General features: G+C 41.9%; 1 protein-coding gene across 1 annotated transcript in view; it reads left to right on the top strand.

Moving 5' to 3' along the window:
- The first annotated feature begins 3,805 nt into the window (after positions 1-3,805).
- Positions 3,806-21,522, top strand: part of RBM20 (RNA binding motif protein 20) — a 227,345-nt gene continuing 209,628 nt past the window's right edge. The window contains exon 1 of the mRNA XM_011967546.1: positions 3,806-4,060. Within this exon, the coding sequence (XP_011822936.1) occupies positions 3,858-4,060 (203 nt within the window). The 5' untranslated portion in view covers positions 3,806-3,857. The remainder of the gene's footprint in view (positions 4,061-21,522) is intronic.

Here is a 21,522-nt window from a genome sequence, read left to right as displayed (position 1 = left end):
CCTTTGAAGAGGGTACAGAGGGTCACAGCGATTCAGGCCAGGGTCTGAATCTCAGCTCTGCTGTTTATTATTCCAGTGACTTTGGGCAGGTTCTTCAAGTTTCTCCAAAATGGTGATATTAAATGAAATAAGGTGTGAGAAAGCTCCTAGAACCAGTGCCTGGATTATTTATTAACATCATGGGACAAGCCAGAGTGCCAGAGTCCCCAGTAAGTTTGAGAATGACCCTAGTATAATAGAGACCTGGGTTGTTTTTCTACCCCTTTCTACCGCCTCCCAGCAGGTTGCGTCATTTCTTTGAATTTTCTTATTTGTAAGGGTCAGTTTAGATATTTCCTATTGATTGAATGATCTGAATAGATATGAGTAGCAGAGTTGCATCACAATGCAGGTGGCATTTTATATTCACAGCAGCATCACAGCAGAAGAAGACAGGTAAGATCTCAGTTCCACTTCTGTCACTGAGGTAGTGTAGAGAGTGGGTGAGCTTTGGGGACAGACCAACCTACCTGCAGTCTTGCTTCTGGCTCTTAAAAGCTGGGTGACCTTCAGCAAAGTCTTGTAGCCATCTGAGCTTCAGTTTTCAACTGTTAACTTAAACAGAGTTAACAGTTGCTGCTCATGGGGTTACTGTGAATATAAAGTAAGATAAACTATGAAAATACTTAGCAGCTTGTTAAATATTAAACGTATGCACAAACAGCAATAGCCTCACCACCTGATCGTAGTTCACTTGTAGGTCAAGGAGGGACAGGATGCTTCTGCGGAGAGGAACAAAGAGAGGTGTTACCAGTCTTCACCTCTCAGTCACGCTCCCATTTGTCAAGTCAGGTGACTCACACTTGTCTGGCTTCTGTCACGGTGAAGCGCATGCTTGGGGGAGGGGAGTGGTGAGAGACCAGGGGCAGATCAACGCAAGGGCTGCAGCCTCAGCTAGGGTTCTTTATGCTTTTTCATTCCTCCAGGAGAGAAGTGAGAAACATTTAGAAATATTTACCTTTGCAACTTTTGAATATACTTTATGTTTGACTTGCAAAATGGAAGGCTTGTTCAATGTCATCCTGGAAAACATTTTGTGGGATCTGAGGAAGGACGTGAACTACCTCTAGGTTTTTGCTGTTGTGTTGCCCTCTCCCTTCAAATCTGTTCTAAGTTCAGTTATTATGTAACATGCGGATCGCAAATACTAAGCTATAATCATGGAGATGGCATTCTGAAAAACACCTGTGAATCATTCTTTTTTTCCATGTTTTTAATTTTGAAAATTTCAAACTTACAGAAAGGATGCAAAAAAAGCCCAGTGAATACCTAGATTTATCCATTGTTTCTTATTTTATCACATATGCTAGGATATTATTTTTGAGACTCAGACAGCTGCATTCATATAACATGGTCCTCTTCTTTTGCCAATAAAAATGTAATGGGAATAGACTCACTTATATCGATGTTGTGACTTCCAGGCTGTCAGCTTTCTGGGGTTTGAGATCTGTTGTATTAATATTTGGCTATAAGGTTGGAATATAAAGAATTATGTTTGTAGTAAGTGCCAGATTGAACATCTTATGCATAAAGTATGCAAGACACATTATCCCTAACCCTAACAGAGACTCTCCAAGACAGGATCTCATCAGTTCTGATTTACGTATTTGGTAACTGACACTCAGAGAATTTGAACTATTCCACTGGTAAACTGCAGAGTCTGGACTCGAAAACAGGTCCTTTTGACCGCAAAGCTCTTTCCATCAAGGTTTTGGAGGATTCTGAGAAAAAGATTTCCGTGCAAACACAGAAAAAGTTTTAATTTTATTTCTGGGAGAGCTGCAATGTTAATTTTAAGTAATTTCCTTTCACTAAGGAAGTCTAGGGGTGGGAATATGGGGTGGAGGATGGAGATTTAAGGAAACCACGGTTAGGAATTTAGTGATGGAAACTGATGATGATGAGCTAACTATTCAGAGAATGGACAAAACTCTGGTTCTTACAGCCTCTTACTAGCTGTGGATCCTCCCGACAAATCACGCTAATGCCTCCTCATTTGTGAAATGGGAAAAACAATCAACACCTCTTTACTAGGGTTTGTTGTTTTTGTTTTTTTTTCCTCCTCAACTGCATTAAGGAGAAGGGGGAAAGAGTAGAACAAGTTCCATCTGTAACGAACAGAACAATGAATTGAGCTACCTACATACCTTCGGACCAGCCTACCTGTTTCACGTTTTTGTTTTGTTTTTGTTTGTTTTTGTGAGACTCAATTTTGCGAATTGTGGCAAACTGATCTTTATGAACACAAGGAATTGACAGTGTCATTTTATATTAGAGGAGGAAGAAAGGAAGATAAAAAAAGGGAGAGGGAAGGAAGGAGAGAGAATGATGGCAGAAGTAAGGAGAAAGAGAGAATGATGGCAGAAATCAACGGAGGCGGAGGCGCAGTTTCCTGAGGCTGGAAACTCAGTCTGGGGAGAAATGAAAGCGTCTTTTAGGGAATTCAAGTAGTTGCCAGGTCTCAGGGAATCCATTTTCAGAATTTTCCTCCGCGTGGTTGCGGGAGGAAGGTGAGTTGGGTGGAGACCCTGAGCAAACTCCTCTCCAGGCCATGGGGCATGCTGAGCTCTGGTTTCCCAGGCACCCAAGGCACGCTTTTCTCTACTTCTCGGGGGTGTTGGCGTCAGGACTTAGAACTCCTGTATGCCGGACAGCCGGTGAGGTGTACTGGGCGGCCGCTTTCTCCGGTCTTTGCTCTGCTCCGCAGACATTTCTGCGTCAGGTGCCTAGCATATTCGCACCCACGTGCCAGGACATTAAGCTGCACCTTGCGGAGTGGCTCTCAGCCTTGAAAGGCCTCAGGATGTCCGCGTCCACAGCTGTGAACCGGTGAGTGCAGGTGGACGGGCGCACGCGGGAGCAAGGGTAATTAACAGGGCCTCAGAGGGCGTGACAGTGACCGTACGATGTCGGCAAACTCTCTTTTCATCCTTTACATTTCCGCCGAGATTTGGCCAATAAATAACAAGAATAAAATGTAAGCATGGTTTTGTCTTTGCGCTCGTAGGGTCGTGGCGGGGTCTTTTAAGTGAAGAGAAAAAGAAACCAGAAACCCACGGTGGCCCCACCGGTTGCTTCCGGGGACACCTGAAATCAGCAGCTAGAACTGACAATTTGGAGAGCCCCGGGGATGGTCATCTGAGACCTGGGTTACAATACAAGTCCCACCTCGGGGCGACTCCAGGCTTTCTTCCCCTCGGGGTCGGGTGCCTCAGGCGCGAGTGGCGCTGGCCGGGTTCCAGCCTCGGGCAGATGTCAGGCCCGGCACACTTTGCATGGGCGATGCGCGCGGACGTCCTGGGCGCTCTCGGTCCGCCCGGCTTGGCAGGAGCTGCGAGAGGCCGCGCGCACGGTTCCCGGCTGGAGCGAGAGCGCGGCGGCGGGCCGCGGGCTGCGTGTGTCTCCTTCCTCACGCGGTGTGCTGCGCCGTGGAACGCTGGGCTCCGGACCTTGGGGGTGCACTGTGGCGGGTGGCGTACACCGCGCTCCCTCCCGGCTTCCTGCGCCCAGGGTCGGCGGGCGGAGTTCCTGGGTCCAGCTTGGTGCTGAGCAACCCCCGGTCGCAGAGCAGCTCCAGCGGGTCGGGAGACGCCCCCTGGCCCCCGCCCCCGCGTGGCCGGCCCGGAGGAGCTGGAGCAGCAGGAGGAGGAGGCGGCGCCGCCGGGACTGCCTCCTCCCCGCCCCTCGCGTCTCCTCCCCGCGCCACCGGGAAGGACAAGGGGACTGGGCACGGGGACCCCGGCCAGTGAGCGCCCGTGGCCCAGGACCGCCCCTCCCGTGAGCTCTCTCGCCGCGATCCCGGGCGGGTCTCGCCCCGCATGGTGCTGGCTGCAGCCATGAGCCAGGACGCGGACCCCAGCGGTCCGGAGCAGCCGGACAGAGTTGCCTGCAGTGTGCCTGGTGCCCGGGCGTCCCCGGCACCCTCCGGCCCGCGAGGGATGCAGCAGCCGCCGCCGCCGCCGCCGCCGCCGCCGCCGCCCCCGCCCCCGCCCCAAGCCGGCCTACCTCAGATCATCCAAAAGTAAGAGGGAGAAGGGAACAGGGACGAGGGGTGCGCCTGGGGACGCACCCCGAGAGCCCCCTTTGTGGTTTCATCTCCCGTCCCTGCTGAACTTCGCTCGCCCCCCTTGGGTTTGAAGTTTTCTCGTCCCCTCTCTGGGCAGAGTCGGTGTCCTTCTGGCTGTTAGGCTGGAAAGAGGGGAGCCAAGTTCTTTAGGGAAAATTATTTTGTATTTCCTTATCTCCTTTCTCGTCTCTTCGGGGATGGTACTAGATATTTTGAACTAAAATAGCTCAGATTGGGGGGAAATGGCCCAGGGACTGTGTCATCTTTCTGGTCCCAAGAGGACGCTGGAATGGAGAGTCGTGCGTGAGTGTGTGCGCGCGCGTGAGGGTGTGTAAGTAAAATGCCAAAAATTAAACCACCCTTCATGGTGCCCCTGAAACCAACCAGTGACATTGGGGTGAAAAGGGAGGTGAGAATTTGTAAACAACATATTTTGCTTTGCTCTGAAAGTGTAGCCACGTTTCAAGAAGGCCATTTCGAAGAGTTTAGCTACGCAACCGTTTTCCATTAATGTTACCATCTTGTGACTCGGGTGACCCGTGCGACTTGGGTCGTGAATTCTCAGGTCGGCTTTCCCAATGCTTGAGAAGGTTGAGGGTGGTTAACAAGCCCCGAGAGGCTCTTTCAGCCCATTTGAGGGACATAGAAGTAAAAACAGTGATGCTTTGTGTTGTTTGTTCTTTTGAGATTGCGTGTGACTGTTTCAGGCCTAGAATGTTGGTTTATTTGAAGGATCTCTACTCTCCTAAGGGTTTACTCAGTTTGTAATGAAGTCTTCAAAACTAGTTTAAGAAGTGTAGGAAAGTGAATGATGAGCACCTCTGCGAAACTGACGACACTGGATGAATACACGTAAGTACAGCAAAATATACCCTCATGGAACAGAGCAGAGGTTTTCCGCTGCTCTGCTGATGCTTTGAGTCCTGTAAATTTAATAAAACTTAGTAACAGAAAGAATCAGTGATGGGTGTAAATGGAAGTAAATAGCAGTTAAGTATTTATTGTTTTGAAGACTGATTTGTCTAATAGAAAGAATTGCGCAAATTCAAGTTTAATGTTAGAAAACGCTGATATCGTATTTCAGAACAAAATGGTTCCCTCTTTTTGACTGGTGGAATACTGAATCTCCACTTGTGATAATTTTTTGCTTTAATTGGATATTTTATATAACTTTCAACTACAAACAGTTTCCAACTATTCCAAAATGAAAATATTTCATATTATTATTCTTTTCTATTGTTTTGCAAATTATTCAGCCAATACTAAATATGATTGACAATTTATGTACATCAATACTTAAAATTTATCTTTATTCCTTAATATAAATATAAAGCAACAGAGAAAAACTATTTAAAATTTAAAGTTTACTTAGTGAAAAATCCAATTTGGCCAATTATTAATTTGGAAACATCTGATGTACTTCGTATGGAGCCAGTGTCTTGTGGCTTGAAATCAGGCTGCATATGAAGTTTATTGAAATTGCTTTGGTATTGTAATCACCTTGCACTTTTCTATTATTTACTTTTAAGTAGAAGAAAACCGGGAACTTTATATTCACAGAAAGGTCTTTGTAGAAGGTTATCTGATTATGAAATACTGCCAAGTTGAAAATAAATATCATTTTATGGAAATGGATCATTTAAAGTATATTTTATTTGCCTCATATAATAAATAATTTACCCTCTAAATTCATCCCCCATTTTGAAAATCCCGTCTTTGGAATAGCTAATTTTAAAAGAAAAGACTCGGCTTTTCAAAGATGGCCCCTTCTACTTGAAGGGCAGGATGTAGACCTCAAGAAGCACCTCATTGCTCTCCTTACTTTACATTGGTGATGGATCAGTGTTCAGGGACCAGGACCCAGGGCTGTGAATATGCCCATAGGATAGGATGTTTGCATACTGACATTTCAGTCTTTCTTTGTAAGGATGATTTGGAGTTTGTGCTCTCCTTAGTACCCACTGAAATTCCACTGGAACCAGACACAATGTCGCAAACGCTTCATAGGTCCATCTTCAATGTGCCGAAATTTGAGCAGGTTGTTTTGAAACTGCATTTGCATAATTCCATCTGAGCAACCATTTTTATGTAGTTATGAGGTGTGGTTTGCATCAGCCATCTTTGAGAAAATATAGTGGAGCTACTGCGCTCGGCTGCAAAATGAGTTGTCTGCCTGTTGATTTGGGGAATTTTGTGAGCAACAGCTTTGGATGAAATTCTCCTCTGGTGGAACATATATTAAATATTATTAGAGAACCTCTATTTTTTTCTAGTTATTTTAGCGAGGTCGTTATGTAACTCGTAAGAGGAGAAGTTTTGATTGCTTTCAAAATGATGGCGACATCAATATTCTTCATGTTGCATAGTGTGTTTGAAGATTACAAACGTTTTTCCACTTAATGTCTATGTTTACTGATTTTTATTAGTAATGGTTTTTATTTTAGATAAAAGTCAATGACTTTGGATAAACCATAGTAACAATTATAATAAAAATCAGTTCCTGTTCACCTGTTATATTTGGTCTTTAGAGAACTGCTGTGTGCTACATTTACAAAGATAAACACATGAAGTGTGATGACTAATAATGAGACTGATTTTGTTTGTTTTATGGGAGCCAGTCTTAGTACTTATGAAGATTGCATCTAGAGTTAATTTCTCTGGAGTACAATGATTTCATTTCCTTATCATTGTATTTTTAGCTTCCATTAAGAATCATCCATACCTTTTCTACTCTTCTTACTGTAAAGATTATCAGCCATGTATAGACACAGATAATTAATATTTTATAAGATTTTAATTTTAAATGTGCATTCTCCAAATTGGCTTAGAGGCATTATTGTATATAAAACATGACTTAGGCTATTTAGGAAACAAGAACTATAAATAATACCCTAAGAGGAGATTTGGGATAAGTTAGGAAATCAGAATAATTTAAGAACTTAACAAATATATATTTTTTCCATACTAGCAGAAATAAAACATTGACATTCCAGTGAATGTTTTATAAGGATTTATCTCCTCCAACATACACAATGTTTTATTTTTTAAATTATTTTGTTTTAATTGTGAGCTTTAAAAATCAAGCCTAATCCTTTATTTATAAGAAGTTATTTATTAACCTTGATGAATGTCAGAAATTTAAGTTTTAGGTTGCAAGTTTTAAAGCACTCATTAGAATAAAAACAGAGCCACTCAATTCCGTGTGAAATGTTGCAGTTAGCTGTCAGATGGATCCACAAAGTATACCACTAGTCATGGAGGAAAGAAACCAAACATGTGCACCCCTCTTATGAAGTTAATGTATAGGGGATTTTCTTAACTTACTTGATTTGCAGCAAAATATTCCTGGCTAATGCGTGACATCAGGTTGCATATTTAATTTGAGTATAGATGACACTTTTTTCTACATTATTTTTAAAGCAGTGAATAAAAATAATTACAAACAATAGAAAAAGTTTTGGTTTAGCATTTGGTAGCTAGTGTCACCTGCGTGTGTTTGTAGTGAACGAAAACATGAATCCAGCTTTGATCTCTAAAGTTTATAGTCTTCTGTATAGCATTAGAACACTGGCTGTCTATATTTTCAGAGCAAAGTGCTCCCCTCACTCAGAATAGAAAACGTTATAAGTAGCAGCTCCGATTTACAGACTCTAATTTTACAGACATTCTGCAGAAGGATCCCCATGTAACCGTTAGGGAGTCATGTGCAGGGAGGTTGTGTGTGATGTTCACCCGCCTTGGTGGGTATGCTGACAATTACATCCAGAACCAGAGAGAAGAAATAAGAATTTGCTAAAAAGGGACATTGCCTTGCATTCATACTTGGTCCTTTCTGGAAAGAGGATGGAATTTCTAACATCTGTGCCGGTTAACATCAGTGTGAGCCCACTTTTAGGGGAAATAGGAATACACTTGTAGAAGGAATTTTGAAAATTTTAAATACCATCTTAAACTGCACATAAGACGAGCATTCAGCAGGGAAACCATCTGAGAGGATTAAGCCTTTACCCCAACAGGGAAGAAAAGAGGGGGGGCTATTTTCTTAGCAGCCTGAACCATTCTTTTGCTTGTCTAGAAAGCTTTCCAAAGTTTTATCAGAAAAAGAAATTTTGCTTGAGGGTTTGTTGTGATAAGTATTTTTACATAGTATATACTGTCATTTAGTTGTGAGTTTTTCTCAAATTGCCAAAGAAATCAGTATTATGAAATGTAGTACATTATTCCTATTAGTCACAGTAAAGGGCTATGCATATGGTGCACACAGAGCCGTTCTAATGCCAGTGCTGTAGGGGGGAAAAGAAGAAGAATTTGATCACCCCTTTTATTTTTCTATCCATGTTTTCTTTTGCTACCTCCTTAGCAGTTTATCTAATTAATAATTTAAAAAACCCAAGTCTGTCCACTGGAAAGTGAACTCTGATCTGTTAAGATCTCTTTGCCTGTCCTAATAGTCACCAGGGGGCGGAAAAAACCCAACCAGGATTGACTCATAGTGAAATGATCCCACATTATCCAGGTTCTTTCTCTTTTGATTTATTTATTTATTTATTTTTTGTGGCTTTAGGTTCTTGACTCCAGTTTAAACTTAATATTCTTCCCTGCCCACAAGAACCAGTCCTCAAGTGAACAGATTGATATAGCTTAATTCACAGGTTTGATAAACAAGAATACCCAAAATGTTGGGAACTGGGGTTTAATCAAGGGATAGAAATTAAAATGGACTGAACTAAATAGAGAAAGTAAGAATGGAAGAAGCTTGAGATATTAGAGTTAAAACCCAAAAGAGAAGTTCAGAAGCAGGACTCCCGTCTCCCTTCATCTGTCCTGGTCTCCTTGCCAGACAAAAGTTTGAATGGTCTCCTATACTACAAAATCCTACTTAATCTGATTTTTATTTCCTGCCACAGTGATTATTTAATTGGGGATGGTCTAACTGATATTATTTTGTGTATTTTAACAGGGAAAATTGCTGTGGCTCTGCAGCTGGTATGAGTGACTGGTAGCTATGTTTAGAATAGAGTGTTGAAAAGCTTTGCATTAAGTAAAATGATCCATATTCCAGAATCATGGCAAGGATGGCAATTAGTGGTTTGCAGAAAGGAGCGCACGGCAGTTCCCTTTCTGTTTAAAGAACCTGGCTAGATCTTGAGAATATGTGTGTTATCCTGGATGCCTAATACTGCTTGTTCCTACCAGTGAGTAGACTGGCAGATTCTGATCCTAATTAAGAAGATATATTTTTGAATCAGGAATGTGCATTTGGTTTCCAACACCACCACGGGGGTATTGTTGGCGAGCTGATAGTTTGACTGGCTCCATGGGTGGTCACTGTTTAAATTCCACCCGACTAAGGAGCTGTACAAGATTTTAGTCTTCGAAGTTTACACACAGCTAGTGTGGGGACAAGTTATCACTGCCAGCTGTTGGGGGAGGAGGTGAAAGCGAGGAGGACCCCCCTCCAAATACTTTGTGTGTGTTTTGGATATGTTGCGTGTATCTGTCTAATATGATAAACTCTTGACCGCGGTGGAAGTTACAGTCAAGTTGATTGATCTTCCTCTTCCCTACAACTCCTGATGGATTTTATAAGATAAGTAAGTCCCTGATGGTTTCTAAGGCGACTTTTCCAACTTGCTGACAGCAGATCTGCAGGGGAGATGGCACATATTGGTGCTAATGTACTTTATGAGCAAAAAGGGAGCAGTTAAGCAACTTGCATGAGGATGTATTGATAACTCAAGCTCAGTTGGACAAATCAATCTTTCCATGTGTTCAGAAACAAAAGGGAGAGGGTCATGCATGTGTTTGGGAGTGGTTATCACCCCATGAAGATAGTTTCCACGCCACTTTTGCGGTATTTCTTTAAGGCTGTGGTATTTGCTTTAAGGCTGTATCAGGGCCACCTGCTTCTGCCTTTTCTTTGCACCTGCTTTCTCCTGATCACACTAATGACCCATCGGTTCTCAGTTACCACTTCCCACTCTGGCCCACACCTGGAAACCTCCAATTGCTGCTGTCTGGACATCTTAAATACTTTTTGGTTTTGCAACTTGTCTGTAGACTCTTTCCCAAATATGTTTTTAAGCTTTGTTAGGCCTGCCCTTCAACCTGCCCTCCAGGAGTAGTCTAGGAGTAGACTAGGTAATATATATTTTAAAGTGTCAGGAGTAGACTAGGTAATATATATTTTAAAGATGCATTGATTTCATTAAATCTCTTCCTTTGGTTTATTTTGAATTAATTATTGAAGAGAATGATTTAAGATCAGTCTGATGTTTTCAGGTGTAAAATGAGCATCTTTGCTCTAAATTAATTACTGGGCTTCTGTCGAGGAATGCCAGAGAGGAAAAACTCTGAACTGGGAGTCAGTGACCTGGACAAGCCAATTAATCTAGCCTCTCCAGGGATTGGAAATGATCAATTGCAGTTTCTTCCAACAATAAAATTAGGTGGCTCCTGTGCAAATCTTAGCAAACTTGTGGAGTGATCACCAATGTAGAATGCCTCCCCCATCTACTTCCTCCATCACCTGATACAGAATATGTCCCACATCAATTAAATTTAGCCATGGAAATAGGTACATATTTGTGACATTGATCACCCATGAAAGCAACAATAACCACAAAAAGAGAATGAAATGCTTTCTGTAGCATTCACAAAGAATATTTGGATCAGTGACATAATTTTAAAAGTCAGAAAAATAAACACTAATGTCAGTGAACAGGAAGAAGTTTTATACTGTTCTTCAATCTCTAAAAATGTCTTTGGTATAAGAATAATTTTTTGGAATGTTAAAGTAAGTACTTTAACATTTACTTTAACAAACTGAAAGCAGCACTTTCAGCTTAGGAGACAGAGACAATAATTTCATGTGTCTGAATTGGACTGTGTTAAACACAGGCCGGTGGGAGTGTGTTTGGTGATGTTGTTGGTTTCAGAGGCAGAGAACGTAAACACAGGACACACAAACGTTTTACAGGAGCATGGCTGCGGTTGCTGCAGGGACTCCTGAACCGTGACGCACAGTCAGTCGGCCGCAGAGACCAGCCTGGAGCTCACCCTGAAACCTCTTTGCAGCCTTGCAGATGTCATAGTTGTCCCAAAGCTGGGCCTCACGCTTCCGTGTAGCCTCGCTGAATCAGGAGACCGAGTGTTTCCAGAGCCAGGATGTGGGTGCCGTGGGGCCAATGCTGTGTCCTCCCGTGCTGGCAATAGCAGAGTTGTGGAGAAACTTTATTCGATATTTGAAATGATCAATATTTTAACCTTCTGCATAAAAAGGGAGATGAGTCTGTGATTAAATCTTGATTTAAAGTCTTCAAATATGTACATAAATGAGGATGAACATAAGAATATTTATTGCAACACTGTCTAGAAGAGTGAAAATTGGAAACCACTTAAATGTTTCTCAGTTGGAAAAATAAACCATGTGGAGTTATAAGGTCATGTACTCCTCTGCCATTAGAATGATGCTGTTATTTTGCATTGGTTGATATGGAAGGAGGACCATATAATATTAACTAAAAAAAAAAAAAAAAAAAAAACTACAAACAGCATGTATGCAAAGATCTCATGTTTGTTTTTGAAAAGATGTATATGAGTGTGTGCTGGTGCCTGCCAGCCTTAAAAAATATCTGAAGAACAAATGCAAAGAACATTAAGAGTAGTTCTAACTCTGGATGGGGCAATTAGAATGGTTTGTCTTTTTTTCTTCCTTTTTAATATATATATTTTTTAAATTCAGTGAGCATATATCACTTTTACAGTAAAATAAAACAAAGCTATTTTTTCTTTATCTCTTTCTTTTCCTAACCATCTGTACCTTTGAGTATTTCATTTTTACAAACAGCCACAGAAGGAGTAGACATTTCACATTGGTATTGCACTATCTTGAAGACTGAGCTGCCCCTTAGCATCTTAGATTTTAGTCCTGAAAGGTGGCTGAGGGCTGTTTTAGCCCAGCTTTCCTGTTTTCCTAGGTAAGGCAAATGAGCATCAGAGAAGTCAAGTGAATTGTTGAAGGTCACACAGTGAGGGAGTCCTCAGGCTGGGATGAGAATCCCCTTATTTCTGTCTCTTATATTTTCTGCTAGGCCACCCTTTTGTCATCCTGGGAATGGAGGAGAGAGAAATGGAGGCATTCATAAATTAACCATGTATGTACTGGCCTTAGTCTACTCACATCCCCTAAGAGAGTTGAGAAAAGCATCCTTGGTTGTGTTATCTCCTCCCACCCCATCCTGCCCACCCACTCACACAGGACTTTTCTGGGAATGGCAGTAGACTGGGTCTCTCCTGGGCATCTCATGCTCTGTTCCTTCCTGCCAAACAGAAGCCAACCATCACATTCTCTTCTCTGCTCTTCTTGGTTCAAGGTTACTTATTTTTCCAGATCCTTAATAGAGGAAAAACCCAATACCTACCTTCCTTTCATGCCCAGAAACGTCCTCTTGATACCCTTCCAGCTGTGGTTTAAAGATGAACCTTGTGAGATGTAAAAGCATAACTAATATTTTTATTTAAAGGAAGCAAAACACATTTTACTTCTTACTCCCAAGCCAATTATAGGAATGCCTGTTATTATTTCTGTCACCCCAATTCTCACTCTGCTTTAAATTTGTTTCAACCAAGGATGTAATTTGGACTGTATTTTTAAAAAGTAAACCTGCTTTGGGGGGACTATATTTGCATTCTTGCTTGCCCTTGAGTGTGGCCTCTCTTGCTTTTTCTTTCCCTGAAGAGTAATTTGTATAACTATAATTTTGTTATCATAGCTCAGGAAATTGGTCTTATTTAATTTTTTTCTAATAAACACTAGATTTTTAACTTTTTCGTTTGTCAGATAATGCCTCATATAGCTGTTTTGTTTTTTTTTTTGCATTTGTTTATAATGTCTTTCTCCCTCTTTTTTTTTTTTTTTTTTTGAGACAGGGTCTCACTCTGTCACTCAGGCTGGAGTGCAGTGGTATGATCTCGGTTCACTGCAGCCTTGACCTCCCTGGCTCAAGCAATCTGCCACCTCAGCCTTCCAAGTAGCTGGGACTACAGACGTGCATCACCACGCTCTGCTAATTTTTTAATTTTTTGTAGAGATGGGGTTTCACCATGTTGCCCAGGCTGGTCTTGAACTCCTGGACTTGAGCGATCCTCCTGCCTCAGCCTCCCAAAGTGCTGGGATTACAGGCATGAGCCACTGCACTGGCCATCTCTTCTTTTTAATCTACCAAGTATACCCAACTCTTTCTCCTTTCCATGACTGAAGATTACAGGCTAGTTGTCTTGAAGAATGAACCATGATATGACTGTGGCCATTGTTTCTTCATGACCAGATCCAGGTTAAACATTTTGGCAAAGATAAGCTAAAAGTTTGATCCCTTGTTTAACACGGCAGCCACCAGATTGCTCCATTGTAGACAGACGTTTTCCTGTTTGTGATAAGTAGTAAGTTGTCTGCAGAGGTGCTACCATGAGACCCTCTGAATATCCTATGTCCCAACAGACTTTCATCTAGTGGCTTTGTCTTTTAATTTGATTAAATATTTAAGAAGCAATTGTAATGAAATATGTGGATCACTTTAGAATGTATGAGTTTGGACACACAGTTTGTATCAAACAACCTTGCAAATATGATTGCATTGTATCAGCCCATTGATATTATCTAGAGCCTCTGGATTTTTCTAGTCCTGACGTCACAGGACTTGATCCATGGCTCAGCTACTTCCCATGTAATTCTATAGGAGGCATTCCATCTCTTGAGTTGCAGTGCCTTTTAATGTCCATTTTAATGCTAATGGAAATAAAAGGATACTGATGTAATTTGTACTACTCATGAGATTTTTTTGGGCATCCTCTTGAAGTTATGTTGGTTCTTTGCAGAAGCCTTTTAACTCCGTTTTCAAAATCACTGTATGAAGCAGGCTTTAAAAATGACTGATGACTTGCTCTGATGCCTAAACTGGGTGAGTTGTGGTGCTGGTCAGTGACTAGCAGTTTGTTCATGTTTTTTAGATTTAAGTTACACAGCTATTTTTGCCTATTCCACTTTGGTACTCCTGTTTTCATACACAAAATATGTATGGGTGAAAAAGGTGGTGTGGAGTAGTGAAAAGGAGCAGGAGCAGGCATGACCTATGTTCTGGATTCAGCTTTGCCACTACTAACCCTGAGCCTCGGTGTTCTTATCTGTTAAAGGGAGCAGTAATAATAAAGTGAGTAACAACTAACTTTTATAAAGAGTGCTTTCTGTGTGCCAGACACTATTCTAAACAGTTTAAGTATTTTCAATCCACTTACTTCAACAATAATCCTGTGAGGTAAGTGTTGTTATTCTCCCCATCATGCAGATGAAGAAACTGAGGCACAACCTTACTAGGACCCAGGAAAGCTAAGAAAAATAGTATTTGTGAAAACATGGTGGAATGGGGCTTGGCATAAAGAATGTTATACTAATTCAAGCAATCCTGTCTTCTCTGTGTAAATATATGTATTCTTAATTTATAGAAAATCCATCACTTACAAGAAAATATTATAGAAAAAATGGCTGAAATAAATCTGAAAGTAGGTCAAATTTAAGACAAACTAAGCAATCCAATTAAAACATTTTTTCCTTTTTCTGTCCCCTGCTCCTGCCCTTTTTTTCCCTTATAACTATAAGTTCAGCTTTGGATTAAAGTGAAATGTATATCCCAATTTAACTTCCTCAAACAAATCCGACTCTGGCATTTGATTTACTGTCTTATTCTGCTTGTTATGCACGTTAGGCAAGACCTAAATTTGATGCTCACAGAGAGTACATAAACACTTAGAATCCTCTCAGCATGTGCTAAAATAATAACAGATTCAATAGTTTGATTTGCAAAGTGTCTGCCAACTTCCACCAGACCATTTTTGAACCAATTCAGAAAACCAGGATTCTGCAATGATTAAAGTGTCCAAGGCTCCTATTCATAGCAAAAGGAATTCCTGACTTGAAACAAGGACACATCAAGCTCAGCTAGTCTCTGCCAGACATACTTTTTGAATCATCTTCGCAGACATTGTTACAGGTGTTCTTCTGCTTTAAGAAACCATGGTCTGTAACAACCAGACTGAATAGAATCCATAAATCGGGGAAGGATTGTGACTTTTGACCTGTGACAGGGTTTATGGTAAAAATCCTTTAAACCATGAGTTTCTCAGTGTGTTTCAAGTAGCAATTCAATAATGCTAACAATTCAGAGATCTAATAATAAAATTTAAAACTTTTTTTTTTTTTTCAATTTTAAGAGGTATAATTGAAGTATGTTAAGCTACACATGTTTAAAGCATCCATCAGGATCCATTAAACCATTAAACAATTGAGATAATAATAAACATTGTTGGCTGGGTGTGGTGGCTCACTCCTGTAATCCCAGCACTTTGGGAGGCCGAGGCACGTGGATCACCTGTGGTCAGGAGTTCGAGACCAGCCTGGCCAACATGGTGAAACTCCATCTCTACTAAAAATACAAAAAAATTGCCGGGCGTGGTGGCGGGTGCCTGAAATCCCATCTACTCTGGAGGCTGAGGCAGGATAATTGTTTGAACCTGGGAGGCAGAGGTTACAGTGAGCCGAGATCGCGCCATTGCACTCCAGCCTGGGCAACAAGAGCAAAACTCCATCTCAAAAAAAAAAAAAAAAAAAAAAAAAAAAATTATCAGCCCACAATGTTTCTTCACACTTCTTATAATTTATCTTTCCCTCTTCTCCTTATCCCCCTCACATTCAGGGTACCACTGATTTGCTTTGTTTGTTTGTGTTTTCTAGAATTTTATACAAATGAAATCCAAGTATGTACTCTGTGTGTGTGTGTGTGTGCACGTGTGTGTCTTCTCTCACTATTTTAAAGTGCATAATTTAGTGACATCAAGTACGTTCACAGTGTTGTGCAACCATCACCACTCTCTAGTACCAAAACGTTTGCATTGCCTCAAAAGGAAACTTCATGCCTACTAAGCAGTTACTTCCCATTCCTGCCTCTCCCCAGTCACTGGAAGCCAATCTACTTTCCATCCCTATGGATTTGCCTATTCTGGAGGTTTCATATAAATGGGATCACATATGTGGCTTTTTGTGTCTGGCTTCTTTTACATGGCATCATGCTTTCAAGGTTCATCCATACTGTGTCATGTGTCAGCACTTTATGCCTTTTTACTGCTGAATAATATTCCATTGTATAGGTAGAGAGAACGTTTTCTTTGTCCATTCATCTACTGATAGACATTTGGTTTTTTCTACCTTTTTACTATTATGAACAGTGCTACTATGAACATTTTTGTACAAGTTTTTGTTTGAACATCTGTTTTTGGTTCTTTTGGGTATATATCTTGGAGTGGAATTGGTGGGTCATGTGGTAATTCTTTTTTTTTTTTTTTTTTTGACATGGAGTCTCGCTCTGTTGCCCAGGCTGGAGTACAGTGGCATGATCTCAGCTTACTGCAATCTCAGCCTCCCAGGCTCAAGTGATTCTTGTGCCTCAGCCTCCCAGAGAGCTGGGATTACAGGCGCCCGCCACCACACCCAGCTAATTTTCGTATTTTTAATAGAGATGGGGTTGCACCATGTTGGCCAGTCAGATCTCAAACTCCTGACCTCAGGTCATCCACCAGCCTCGACCTCCCAAAGTGCTGGAACTACAGACATGAGCAACCACACCTGGCCAGTCATATAGTAATTCTATGATTAATTTATCGAGGAACCTCCAGACAGCTTTCCAAAGCCCTGCACCATTTTACATTCCCGCCAGCAATGAATGAAGGTTCCAATTTCTTCACATCCTTGTCAGCACTTGTTATTTTCTGGTTTTGTTTGTTTGTTTGTTTGTTTTTCGAGATGGAGTCTCACTCTGTCATCCAGGCTGGAGTGCATTGGCGTGTTCTCAACTCACTGTAACCTCTGCCTCCCAGGTTCAAGTGATTCTCCTGTCTCAGCCTCCCGAGTAGCTGGGACTACAGGCACATGCCACCACGCCTGGCTAATTTTTTGTATTTTTAGTAGAGATGGGATTTCACCATGTTAACCAGGATTGTCTTAATCTCCTGACCTCATGATCTGCCTGCCTTGACCTCCTAAAGTGCTGGGATTACAGGCATGAGCCACTGTGCCTGGCCTGTTGTTGTCGTTGTTGTTTTTAATGGCCATCCTAGTGGGTACGAAGTAGTATCTCAATGTGGTTTAGATTTGTATTTCAGTAATGACTAATGATATTGAGCTTCTTTTCATGTTGGCTTTTTGGCTGTTTAAATATCTTGTTTTGAGAAATGTCTACTGAAATCTATCATCCATTTTTAAATTGGGTTTTTTGCATTCTTGTTTTGGAATGGTAAGAGTTCTTTGAAAATTCTGGAGAGTAGGCCCTTATTAGGTGTATAATTTGCAAATATGTTCTTCTATTTTATGGGTTTTTTAGCATAATGATTTTGAGGTTCGGATATGTTGTTTCTTGTATCAAAACTTTGGGCCTTTTACTTTGCTGTGTAGTATTCTGTTTTGTGGATATAGTGTAAACTGTTTATTCATCCATTGATGGACATTTAGGTTGTTCCAGGTTTTGGCTATTACAAATGAAGCTGGTATGAACATTCCTTTGCAAGTCTTTATCTGGACATATCTTTTAGCTTCTCTTGGGTAAATTTCTAGGCCAATGATAATTTAACTTTTTGGGATCACAAATATTGTACATAAGAATCATTGTTTGGGTGAAACCTCTTCAAATTTTTATTACTATGTAATTGAACAGAGCATGTTAATGTAACCCTTCAAGGTGTTTAAAGAATACACACTTTTTCATCTTTGTCTTCAGAGTCAATCACTCATTAGTTTAGTTTTTTTTTTTCTTCTGTTGATGAATCTTCGTTCAATAGTTTTTCATTTGGCAAGTAATTATGACCATGGAAGTTGGGACACAAGATGAATAAGACAACAAAACCGCAGAACTTTCAAACTGAAAGAAACCCTAAAAATCACCTGAGTCAGCTCTTTTATTTTACAGAAAAGGTGATGAGGTCCAGAAAGGAGACTGGATGTACCAAAGGCCAGCTAAGTATTAGAGCAGTTCAGTGGAGCAGGGGAAACTTACGCACCTGTGAGGGTAATTTGACGTCTCCTAGCCATGATGCAACAGTGCTGGGGGATGAGTGAATGGCGCTGTGTTTTGCAGTCTGTAGCATTCACAGGGCACTTTGTTTCCTTCTAGGTTATCCCAGTTAATCCTCCAACAACCTTGTGAAGTAGGTAGGGATTAAGTAGCTAGGAGTAGCTCAGGGTCACCTAGCCAATGATTGGAGAGTCTGGGCTCAGAGCCAGGTCTTCTGACTCCTTCCAAGTTGCGCGCCCTCCTCTTTTTCATTTGGGTTCCCTCCTCCTTGTCCCTACCCACTGCCGTCCCCTTAGTTCAGGCCTTCCAGCTCTCCCCCAGCCTCCTGCTGGGTTGGGTTCCGCTCCTTCTTTTCTCTGCAGCAGCACAATCTTGATCTTGTCCTCTGCTTGCTGGAAGCCCTCCTGTGGCTTCTCCTGGTCTTTAGGTTAAGGTTCAGACTGTGGAAGGCCCTTCCAGATCTGCCCCACTCAGTCCTCCAGCTGCAGAACTTGCTGTCCTATCTTGGCTGCCCTCTTTCCTTCTTCTCAACTAGAACATTCTGAATTCTGCTTAGACCTCACCTCTTCCAGGGAGCTTTCCCCAACCTTAAGCAGGAAGGAGGGCTGAGTGTCCCTCTTCCTGTAATCGTCTGTGGCTCCCATTGTAGCATTTGTCCATGCTCTCCTCTTGCTTGTCTCCTATAAAGACCATGCAAAGTCCTTGTAGGCAAGGCCACTGCCATTCATCTTTGGTGTCCTCATCACCTAGCAGGGCCCCTGGCACATAGTGTGTTGAATATCTGGGAATGAGGAACTTAACTGCAACTCAACTTTCAATCTAACTGACTTGGTGATGAGAAATACTAGTCAGGATGGTCTCATGGGTGAGACCTGATGTGACGCCAAAGCTTGGTTTTCTCCATCATCTGTTTTATTTGGACTGCCTCTCTGAAAGGGCTAGACAGACATTTATGTTTGGAGAAGCCATATAAGAGGAATAAAAATGTGGAAAGTCATAAACTTCAGCTGTGCTCTGGGCTCCACTGTTAAGCCACTGTGTGACCAGAGGTAGCACTTAGCTTCTTAGAGTCTACATGGGTTAAAGGGGGACCAGGGTATGGGGCTTGTTCAAACAGTCAATGAGATGACAGGTGAACATGCCTTGGTAGGAAAGCAGTACTGAATACATGTGTCCTCATGTAAACCAGCTTTTTGTCTCATGATGCTGTCATCTCCAGCCAGATACCAGATTGTGCGCAGGCAATTCCAGGCTGAATTTCTTCTGAGAGATTTGATCCAAATAGGATAAATGGTGGAAATGACCACTGGGAACACTCCTTAAAACCTGCTTGCGTCAATGCTTTCAACAATACATTTTTGCATCACAAAAAAAAAGTTTCTAAGCCCTAAGCTAGCATCTGCCTATTTCAAGCAATTTCTGTTCTCTTTTCTTTTTTTTTTTTTTTTTTTAAAGACAGGGTCTTATTCTTACCCAGGCTGGAGTGCAAAGTGATCCTCCCACCTCACCCTCCCAAGGAGCTGGGACTGCAGGTGTGCACCACCATACCTTGCTACATTTTTTGTATATTTTTTGTAGAGTCAAGGTTTCACCATGTTGCTCAGGCTGGTCTCAAACTCCTGGGTTCAAGCGATCATTCCACCTCAGCCTCCCCGTGTGCTGAGATTACAGGTATGAGTGACCGTGCTCGGCCTCAAGCAATTTCTAAAATAACACAAATCAAGACAACAGCAACACCAAGATACTGCTTTATTATTGCCTTGACATTTGCAATAATGACAGTTTAACTGTAGCATTAATAACGACAGTCCAGTCGCCTTGTGGCAGCTTAAAAAAAAAGTTGGCTGGAAAATAAGTGCTCACGATTCCTCAATGAGACTTATTCCAACCACCCTATTTAAATTGCATCTTGAAGCCATCTCTTCCCATCCAGGCCCTCTTATTTTGCTTTATTTTTTCCACTTGTCATCTTCCAGCACAAGGATCCCCAACCCCCAGGCCGTGGACCGGTACCAGGCTGTGGCCTGTTAGGAATGAGGCCACACAGCAGGAGGTGAGTGGTGGGTGAGCAAGCGAAGCGTCCTCTGTATTCACAGCTGCTCCCCACCACTTGCATTACCGCCTGATCTCCACCTCCTGTCAGATCAGTGGTGGCATTAGATTCTCATAGGAGGGCAAATCCTATTGTGAATTGCACATATGAGGGATGTAGGTTGCACGCTCCTTATGAGAATCTAATGCCTGATGATCTGTCACTGTCTCCCTCACCCCCAGATAGGACCATCTAGTTGCAGGAAAACAAGCTCAGGGCTCCCACTGATTCTATATTACGGTGAGTTGTATAATTATTTCATTATATATTACAATGTAATAATAGAAATAAAGTACATAATAAATGTAATATGCCAGAATCATCCCAAAACCATCCCCTGCCACCATAGTCTGTGGAAAAATTGTCTTCCACAAACCTGGTCCCTGGTGCCAAAAAGGTTGGGGACCACCGTTCCAACAAATTATATAATTTACTCATTTATTATGTTCTTATTGTCTATTATGGCTCCTTTTACCCTGCCCCCACCACATAAGCTCCCCAGTGGCAGGGGAGTTGTACTTAGTGATTTATCCCCCGGGGCCTAAGAGCAATTCCTGACACCTGGAAGAAGCTCACTAAATATTCGTTGAATGACTAAGTGAACTGTAAGTAAAAATACTGACTTTAGTGATTGCCATGTGGTGGCCTTTGTTCCCTCTCTGAGCCCACCTAGGATATAAACTATATGGGCTTCAGGTTCTGAGTTTTGTGATTCAGGAAACTGAAAGGGGAAGGTGTTAGAAGATTGTAGCCTCCGCTCCTGTGGGGTTCTTGGAAGTAAAACTCTCCCTGGGCACCCGTGACTCAGTGCTCTTCTCATGGCCCAGCTCCAGCAGTTGCCAGTGTAACCAGAACCCTTAGGCTGGGATCTGACTTGTGTATTTGGTGGGATCTTGATGGTGGAGGGAGAGCAGCAGGCCTGGTCTCAGTCCCTAGACATAGAGGCCAAAAAAGATAGGAACAACCATGTGTCCAGCAATAGGGGATTCATGAATAACACTTGGCTACGTCTTCCCAATACTATTCGGACCATCTCTGGGTACCGATACAGAGAAGTCTCAAGAATATATTACTAAGGGCAAAAATCAGGGTGTGGAAAGTGTATACCATTGGCTGCCTTCTCTGTAAGAAAGCAGGGTGAGAGGAAGGTGAATATGTATTCATATTTGCTTCAGTGATCAGAGGGTGAAATTTGAGAGATGTTGAAAGTA

Source organism: Mandrillus leucophaeus, unplaced genomic scaffold (genome assembly GCF_000951045.1).
Source record: "Mandrillus leucophaeus isolate KB7577 unplaced genomic scaffold, Mleu.le_1.0 Scaffold80, whole genome shotgun sequence".
Lineage (NCBI taxonomy): Eukaryota > Metazoa > Chordata > Mammalia > Primates > Cercopithecidae > Mandrillus > Mandrillus leucophaeus.
This window is presented reverse-complemented; position numbering and strand designations above follow the sequence as displayed.